We start from the raw sequence: 9,314 nt of genomic DNA, 5'->3' as shown, positions 1-9,314 counted from the left end.
CTAGCACCAAAAATGTAGTTTTGGGTTGTTTTTTTGGCGTGGGTTTTTTTTTTGTTTGTTTGCTTTTATGTTTTTTTGGTTTTTTTTTTTTTTTTTTTGTTTTTTTTTTTTTTAATTGGTTGGGGTTTTTTTGTTTTGTTTTCTTTTCTTTTTTGGGTTTTTTTGGTTTAGCTTCTCCCCCCCACCCATTTATAAAAGCATAATAGTTGCATTTGTAACTACCGGACTGAGCTCTTCCTTCTACTAATGTATGCCATCCACAGCATCCACCCTCCACAGTCTTTGACCCAAAATGATTCAGCATTGGCTTATGCAAATGGAATAGTTTTACTTTAAAGGAAAAAAAAAAAAATTGGCAGCAAGCTAAATGTCACAAAGGAAGTCCATAGCATGTAGGAAAAATAACTGTGTAGAGTAATGTTGAGCCAAGACTGCCTAACACGTTGTATTAATTATAGCCTAAGCATAATAACAACATTTTTAATGAACCTTATCTCCCTGGGATGATTCTGTGAAGGCACTATAACTACTTGCTTGCCCCATCTGGTTTCTGACATGTGCTCAGGCTAGGGCCTCGTATTATCTCAGTACTCTGATCCTACACACATGGAGAAGGCTTCAGCATTAGGAAAATAGTTATTAGCAACTCATTTGTTTTTGTTTTCCAAACGAAGCTCGTTTGTGAGACCCCTGGGAGAGTCAGGCATTCCAGAAGACAAGGAAGCCCTTGGCTCCTGTGGCACATCCATTCAGATCTTTGTGTCATTTCCAGGTGTCAGCTCTCGCTCAGAGAGGGAAGAACAACGCAGCATATTTGGGACACCCTGAAATTCAGGAGAAAGTGGCCCCCAAGTCTGCATCCTTACCAGGGTATCACCAGGACCAAAAAGGGTAGTATCTTAGTATCTTAGTTACTTGGTATCCTTCTGTGTTTTTGTTTTTTTTTTTTGAAGTGGCAGGAGATACTTCTTTACTTCATCGACGTGCTTTCCCCAGAAAGGTAGAAGCTACATGTTTTCTATCACACCGAGCACTTGAGCTTTCCGGGAACTGAAACTGAGTTAACTTGCTTTCAGGGTGGAGTTTCCCAATAGTTCAAAAATATACACACCTCTTGTTATTTGTTGTTTTTTTGTTTGTTAGTGTTTTTTTTTTTTTTTTTTTTTTTTTTTTTTTTTTTTTTTTTTTTTTTGCGAGGGTTGGGGGGAAGAATTTTTAAACAAATTGCGACAAACCCTGCGATCTCTTAGTGACTTGCAGCAGGAGAAATCTTCCTAACTGATGCTTATCGCCCAAATCTCAATGAATTAAGTGAAGCCATTAAAAGAAGCCGAACCCAAAGTGATCCACGAAGAACGGCTACTCACGCAACCTAAAAAAAAAAAAAAAAAAAAAAAAAAAAAAAAAAAAAAAAAAAACCAAAAAAACACCAAAAAAAACCCAAAAACCCCCCACAAAACCTAAGGACGACAACTCAGAAAACAAGTAACAACCCCCGCTGGGCACGGCCGCGCAGCCCCTCAGGCAGGGCTCCCCCTCACGGGGCCTCCCCCGGCCATGGCGGCGAAGGCGGGCCCGGAAGGGGAGCAGCCACAGCCCGCCTCACATCCCCGGCTGGCGGGCGGGGCGGCAGCGCGGGCAGCGGGCGCCATGCTGCAGTTCTTGGTAAGGCTCCGGGCTCCGAGGCGTGGCGACGCCGCCATGGCACGGCACGGCACGGCACGGCACGGCCCGGCACGGCCCGGCACGGCACGGCACGGCTGAGGGAGGAAGGGCGCGGTGGCAGTCCGTCCCGCGGGCCCGTGTCCGTGTCCCGCCCCGCTGCGGCCCCGTGTCCGTGCCCGTGTCCGTGCCCGTGTCCGTGTCCGTGTCCGTGTCCGGCCCCGCTGCGGCCCCGTGTCCGTGTCCGTGTCCGTGTCCGTGTCCGTGTCCGTGTCCGTGTCCGTGTCCGGCCCTCCGCGGGCCGCTGTCAGCGGGTCGGCTGTGCCCGGGCTTGGCTCCCCGGCAGCGCCCCATCCTTGCTTCGCGCCGCTTCCCTTCTCCCGCTCCTTCCCGCCCGTCCCCCTTGTTTTCGCAGAGCGGTGACTTAAAGCCGCGCTGAAAATGGGGTTCTGCGGCTTGTTATTCCTCCCAAGTCGTGCTCTTAATTTGCCCTGGAGGTTCTGCTCGCTCACGGTGATGCTCCCCTCGCTGCTCAAATTTCTTTGTGCAAGCATAAATACCTCTCTCCTTTAGCGAGAGCAGCAGCGTCAGCCCTTGCCGTTTTGTACAGCTTTAAGAATGTTCCGCTTGAGATGTGGATTTTTATATACAGAAATTTATGCAAGGGATCGCGTTTCAATACTGCCTCAAAGAACAGCAGACTGACTATTAGACTTCGTCTTGCACTGCGGCAAGATAATTCAGATGGCTAATGAGTTTCATAGCAGGTGTTGATACCGGGCAAGAAGCGATGGCCTGTTTTAAGTTGGGAGTTGCTTGTTTTTATATAATAAATAAACGAGGCCTATTTCTCATCCCAGCTTCATAATAACAAGTATGAAAGCCTCTGTCATTTCTGCATCTGTTTATGATCCCCTCTGCACTCCAATGGAAACCTTCAGTAAGGTTAAATATGGTTAGCCCCTCTCAAAGTTTCTGTGTTTATCAGCTCCACTGCATCCTGCTAATGTTTTTTGTTGCTGTTGTAGTTGCTAGATAAAAGTACTATATATGTATGACTTCTCATTAGTGCATGAAAGTTAGACAGAAGATAGATTAATTCTGGGTTTCTTCCCTGCTTGGGTGTAGATTGGACTTGCTCTGCCTGGTTAGGGCTGTAGCAGAGAGATAAAGGAATAATCTCACAAACCTTGTGTTTTTGCAAGCCAGAGTTAAGCTTTAAAAAAGCCATTTGTTTACAATGCATCTTGAAATGCTGGGAATGCTTTAAATTGGAAGACCTTGCACCCTCATCAGTCCTATTATTTTTAGTGAATATGCACATTTTCATTGGCTATGTGTTCTGCTTTTCATATAATTGAAGTCTTAAGTAGTGATTTTTTTTTCCACTGCTTGAATTGTCAGCTCTAAAAATAAATGTAACTGGGTGGATGCCGTGCTGGACTTTCCAATAAAGGAGTGCACTTCAGGGGAGTACTGATCTCAGTACTATCTCTGCTGACTAAGAGTTATCTCAAAACAGAATATGACATATATTAGAGAGGTCCTAGGGTAAAATCCTAGAACACTGCTAATAAACAAGGATCTGGTTTATGTTTCCAGGTGGCTTCCTGACACTGCTAAGGATACAGGAAATTCTCCTCTGCTTAGATTGATGGTCTGAATTAAGAGGAATCACAGGTCTGGTTTTCATCAGTGCATTACTTGTTAGTATCTCCTGGAGTACCTACTTAGTTGGTAATTGAAACTAAAAGAGCATATGCTAATCAAGGCAGTACACACAAGAATAACTCTTAAATTGTTAAAGCTAAGCTTAAACTATTACTGTAAACAAGAAATAAAACAAAAAATCTGTTTAAGAAAATACTGATGTAACTTGCAGTCAGAATTCATATGGCAGCTCTCATCCAATTTTAGTTTTCTGTAGATATATTTTCAGCAGTGCTGCTTAGGGAGTCTGAATCACAGAAAAGATGAGCTATGCTCTGTGCCACTTTGGGCCTGGAAAAGATGTCTGGTCAGTAAGTGATGACAAAGCTGGTTTGTGGACAGTGGTTTTATTTTTCTTAATATAATCTTATTTTGACAGCAGTAACCATGAGCACTATTTTTTTTAATAGAACTGGCCTCAACTGTCACAAAGACTGATTTGTCTACTAACAATGAATGAAAGCACAGTATTAGTAGTGTCCCCTTTCAAAGTAGTTAAATAACTTTTGTGGTATAGGGCAAACTTATTTTGAAGTGTAACAACAAAAATAAAATGTAGACTATTGAGAAGTTGCTGAATGAGAATCCTGTGACATGTCTTTGAAGAGAGGAGTTTCTTTCACTCCAGAACTGTTCTTATGCTTGAGGATTTTCCTCAGCTGGCCAACAGGGTTTGGGCAAGAAACTGTGCTTGTGTTTTGCTCGTCCCCTGCTTCCAGAGTGCATTTTTGTGGACACCTTTCATCAAGTGTACGTTTCCACAGTTGTCAAAAGAAGTTGTGCCCAGCTTCCAACCAAGTGTACTGCCTTGGAGGAGCCCCTAGATCGGAGTGGATTTGGCTGAGAACTAATCTCTTGGGGTCAGAAGGGTTTGTCTGGAAGATGGACAGCTGTTACTGCAGCAGAGAAGAAGCAGGTTTACATCAGTTTAAGTTCATGTTGTGAAGTTGCTGTGGTTTTTTTACTTCATACTAAGGCATGTATGAACAACACTGAGTATTCTAGTGAGGTGCTGCTTCAGGCTTTCCCAGCATGGACCAAGAGCTCTGTGAAATGTAGGTCCCTCCTGCAGTCTCCCCTGTTTTTCCAGGAGTCACTGCCTTTGTGGGTGTGTAGAGAACCTCACAAGGGTTAACACAACTTGATCCAAATAGTCTTGTGGATGTGGATTGAATAACAAAACTCTGTGGTATTTTGGAAATGATGGCAAGGTGTTTCTGCTGAGGAAGATGGGTAAAACTGCATTTCTCTGGATGAAAAATGGGGAATTAAGTAGGAGTGGAGATGAAACTCATTAAATATGTTACAATATCCCTTTTTCTTTATTTTAACCAATAAGCTTTTGATGGAAGGCTGCTAACTCTTCTCCCTTTGTTCCTTTTAGCTTGGTTTTACTCTTGGCAACGTGGTTGGGATGTATCTGGCTCAGAACTATGATGTGAGTATCCTGGTATTCTCAGAGGTAAACTTGTTCTGAACTGAAAATGTACAACTATTTTCCTTCAATTAGAATGGAATCAGTCTTTGTTTTCATGGTTTGTATTATTTAAACAGAATGCAGATCATGCTGACTTTAGTTACAGGAGAGAACTCAGACCTCTTCAGGAAGAATTACCTTACTGAAAGAGTGGTCAGGGATTGGAATGGGCTGCACAGGGAAGTGATGGAGTCACCACCCCTGGAGATGTTCAAGGAATGACTGGACATGGCACTTAATGCTGTGGTCTAGTTGACAAAGTGGTGATTGGTCAAAGATTGGATTCTGTGATCTTGTAGTGTAGTACTTAAAGCCTAAAGTTCTGTTAAGTCCTAGAGCTCAGCCATCTACAGGTAAAGACAGGAGAAACAGAAAAGGTTTTTCAATTGCTCATGGATTTTACCAGCATTGAAATACTGGTTTCCTGTGTTGGATAGTCTGTCTTATTACAGGGTTCTCCTCAGTATAACTGTTAATAAAAGTTCTCAGAGCATGTGAAACGTCTTTCTTCTGAACCTATAAGGAAAATAAGTTTTGCCAGCTTTTTTGAAAAATGTGATACTTTTTACTGCTTCAAAAAGTGTATTGACCTACAATCTTTCTTTTCTTCTTTTGTCACACTGAGAAAAGAAAGAGAGCTTTCTTTTTTATTTTTTAGATCTCAGTTAACAGTTTTTAATGTGAAAGGGCAGAGGAAAAATATTTCAAACTGAGCCTTCAAAACATGCTTTTAGTTTCTGGCAAGTCAGCAGAATCCCTTGTAAGAGCAGTGCCACTTTCTGGCTAGAGGAGTTAATAACATTTAACATATAAATTTTTAAAAATTCTTATGCAATCTGTATTAGCATTAATAAAAAAACAAACTTGTTGAGGCTTTGGTGACATTTATGTTTTGCTTTCCTCGCATCTTCAGTATCGATGTCTTTTTGACTTATTATTGAAGTCATCTTGCTTAAAAAGAAAATCTTACATTTTGCTCTTTGTTTATGCACAAACTTTGGTGATTTTTCCTGTCAGCCACTCCAGGAAAAGGACTAATGAAAGGCTGGTGTTTCTGTGCAGTGTTTTACAGTGTTACAAAAATCCAGCCATAAGAATATATTTGGATGTATCAAGATGTATTCCAATCATTGTATAGTGCTTTTCTGGCAGCACTGATAAAGTATTGCCACAAGAGGGGGACTCAGGCTTTTGATTTGCTGGAAGTGGTTCCCTGGAAATCCAACACTGACTTGCAGGATGGACGTGGAAATTTTATTGCTGGTGTTGAAGATGATTAGTTTGAGATGACATTTAATATAAGCTTGTTATAATGAGGCACTAATTCTGCAGCTGTACACACAATGTGCTTTGTAATAAGTACGTGGAGGGTTCTGCTGACAGTAGTGAAGTTCTCTTGGTTTAGTTTAAATGTCAGGCATGTTACAGGCTGGGCTCTTAATTTCATTTGCTAAAACAGAGCTTAATTCTGAAAAGGAAGGTAAGAGGAATTTATTTACAGTGCTGTGAGCCTCAGACCATTCAATAGGAGAACTGCATCCTGTTTGGATTAACTTCTGCTCTGTGGTCAGGTTACCTAGGAAGTAAAAACCCTAAGAGTGGAAAATTTTCTTTAATTTCGTTTGAATCAGTTAGCTTGTAAAATCATACATTATCACTTTCCAGTTTTAGCTAGTCATAATCTGTGCTATTAAGATTTTTTGTTAAGTGTTTTTTTCCCATTTCAAATTATCAAAATTTACTGTTGGATTATTTTATCAAAATTCTTTTATTTGTAAGAGAAAGCTGAAGTTTTGAAACTCGCAAGCAGTAAATTGAATTTTCATTCAAGTGTGAAACTTCAAAAGGGTGCCAATTTGCAATGCAGTAGAATTCCCCGGTGAGGAATTTTGTTTCCCACCAGAAGAACCAGGAGAAATATTTCTTAATAAATTTCTTGAGAACATATTTGAAGCTCTTGAACATCTCTTTTCGCTTGGGTTATAGTGCAATCTAATTTCCCCTTTGAAAGCCTGTGCTGCATCAGTGTTTGAATCTGCTTATTTTTGGCAGTTTGTCTTCTCTCAGTCAGGAAGCCAGACTAGTCGTGCTAAATTTCCTGTAAAGTGATCTTTTTTCCTTCCTCCTGTTCCCATCAGCACTGGCTGACTTATAGCCTTAATAATCTAAGTATTTCACGAAGCCTCCTGTGAGGGGCTCTCATCTGCTGTTGGTCTGATACTGCCTAGATTTAATCTCTGTGCAAAGTAACATATACTGGAAATACCTTTTAAAAACCAGTTTAAACGTTATAGAATTTTGTGCTGTGTGTATGGGATTGTCTTTCCTGATGAAACTCGCGTAGGATTTTTTTGTTGTGTGGAGTTTCATTGCTTGGTTTTGTCTTTAAAGATTCCTAACATTGCAAAGAAGCTGGAAGATTTTAAGAAGGATGTGGAAGCCAAGAAGAAACCTCCTAATGACAAGTCCTGAAAGAGCAACGTTCCCCAGGTCAACTGTGTGTGTGCACCAAGGATGCAATTTACGTTTCAGGCAGCAAAGGTCAAGGAGAGGGTTGGCATGGGAGGTTCTTCCACTCTTAGTCTTCTAGAACTGGAATATCCTTCTTTTGAAAGGGCAGTTGTGAACTTTTCCTGGGACTGATTTTCAAGGGTTTCAGAATTTGGATTTACAGCTGATACCTGACTGGATGATATAATTTGTATTTTTCAGTATTTCTTTGCCTAATATTTTGTAACCTGTTTTTACCTGATCCAACTGGAGTGCTTTTGGTCTTGTTACAATGTGTACCTCACACTTGATAATACCCTAGCTCTTAGAACAGCACTAAAGGAATTAAATGCATCAAGAAGTAATTTACAGAGTTTCTTGTCATTTGTTGTGAGCATGGAGACTCCACACATGCAAGTGAAGCAAAAAAAGCAGCCGTTAAAACCCCTAGTGTGTGAGAAAACACACATCCTGTTGTAGAACTCTTGTCTCTACTTGAAACCATGATTCTGAAAAACTCCTGTTTTAAATTCTGAAAAAAAAAGTTGCAGTGATTTGAATAGATGTCAGTTTTATTAATTCAAGGATTTATCAAATAATTTTTTTCCCTTAAAATGGAAGAGTTCTATCAACTCTGTAACATGGCCTAAATGACAGAGTCTCCTTGGCAGTCTTTTGTAGGACGTGAAAAGCAATGAAAAGTGCCAGGAAGATGTTCTTGCTTTTATTGAGGATTCTTGGTGATGGACTGCTGCAGACAAGCACAGAATGACCTCCATTTGTTCAGGCTCTAGATTAAAGCATACCTAGAGTGCTTCTCCATTATTGTTTTAATTAGGATGAGGATTGTGCCTTCAAAGTGGTTTGTCCTTTTTACTATGTTTTCATTCTCATTATAGGAAAACTGTAGAGCACATGGTCTGTATTCCTTTCAAAGGAGACTAAATCAGAGGATGTGCTTTGATCTGTAATGGGTGTTTAGTCCATTTGACAGGTCTAGAGACACTCAGAAGGAAAAGAACCCAAGCTCCAAGCACTAATTGTCTTGCTTTGTCAGTGGGCTGTGCCGTTTGATACAAGCGTAGCATCAAAGCTTTAAAGTACAGAACTCTCAGTTGTACCCGTTGTAATTTTCACTCTCTACACCAAAGCCTTTAATTTGGATATATCTGAGTGGACTCCTAGTTCAGGACTTCTCAGTGGATCAGTAAAGACACATTTGCAGAGTACCAATCTATTCCTCATGCAAAGATTCTCCTTCTTAAGCACTATAAATATATATAAGGAATATTTCACCTGTAGTTTTAAATCCTTCCTTTCACCTCTGAAATGTGTAGCTGTCATAAAGGCTTTCAGTCTTTGCAAAGGGTTATTTGTCAAGTTTAAAAGCTAGCTCAAGTCAGAGAATCTTAGTAGTGATACAACCAATTTTCTCTGCAGTAAACACTCCAAGAAACTCCAACAGAGAGGAGTGGTTGCACCACCTAACATCAGATTATCAGAAACCTTGTGATAGCAGCATGTGTGGAAGACACCCACAAAGTGCTTGGTGAAGGGAGTTCCCAGCTGAAGTACAATTAATGATGTTTAGCTTTTACTGAGTTAGTCCTGTGTGTTCTGCTTCTTGTGAGAACTTTCCATTACCCTTCACAGACTTCAGACCCCACTGAAGGAGTTTTCTTCCATGCCCAAAAACATTTCCACAGAGGATAGCACTGCACAGCTGTTTTGATGCTTTCACAAACATGATGAGCTCAGATTCCCTCAACTTCCTCTCCTTCCTCTCCCTTTCCTGTTCTTGAGCATTGAAAAATATTGTCTCTAACCCATTCATTTTGTTTTCATCACCAAATAAAATTATATTAGTGTCTAGAATTGGATTATTTCTTTCCTCAAACTTACTTTATATTCTTCTTCCCTTTCTTTACAAGGGGGTGAGAAGTGAAATAATGTTCCAGATCTCTGTATTTTTTGC

The 9,314-nt window shown here is 40.7% G+C and overlaps 1 protein-coding gene across 1 annotated transcript; it reads left to right on the top strand.

The window, feature by feature from the left end:
• The first annotated feature begins 1,546 nt into the window (after positions 1 to 1,546).
• Positions 1,547 to 7,704, top strand: STMP1 (short transmembrane mitochondrial protein 1). Its single transcript, XM_066319725.1, has 3 exons — positions 1,547 to 1,665; positions 4,757 to 4,810; positions 7,241 to 7,704. Exons 1-3 carry the CDS (start codon positions 1,558 to 1,560, stop codon positions 7,319 to 7,321), a joined length of 243 nt encoding a protein of 80 aa, XP_066175822.1. The 5' UTR covers positions 1,547 to 1,557; the 3' UTR covers positions 7,322 to 7,704.
• The last annotated feature ends 1,610 nt before the right edge of the window (positions 7,705 to 9,314 follow it).

This window comes from Sylvia atricapilla, chromosome 5, assembly GCF_009819655.1.
Source record: "Sylvia atricapilla isolate bSylAtr1 chromosome 5, bSylAtr1.pri, whole genome shotgun sequence".
NCBI lineage: Eukaryota > Metazoa > Chordata > Aves > Passeriformes > Sylviidae > Sylvia > Sylvia atricapilla.
Note: the sequence above shows the minus strand (reverse complement) of the source record. Positions and strands in the feature narration are given on the sequence as shown.

Coding starts and splice junctions, on each gene's coding strand:
- STMP1 (XM_066319725.1), top strand. CDS start 1,558: ATGGCGGCGAAGGCGGGCCCGGAAGGGGAGCAGCCACAGCCCGCCTCA. Junction 1,666..4,756: donor GCGCCATGCTGCAGTTCTTG/GTAAGGCTCCGG, acceptor TGTTCCTTTTAG/CTTGGTTTTACTCTTGGCAA. Junction 4,811..7,240: donor ATCTGGCTCAGAACTATGAT/GTGAGTATCCTG, acceptor TTGTCTTTAAAG/ATTCCTAACATTGCAAAGAA.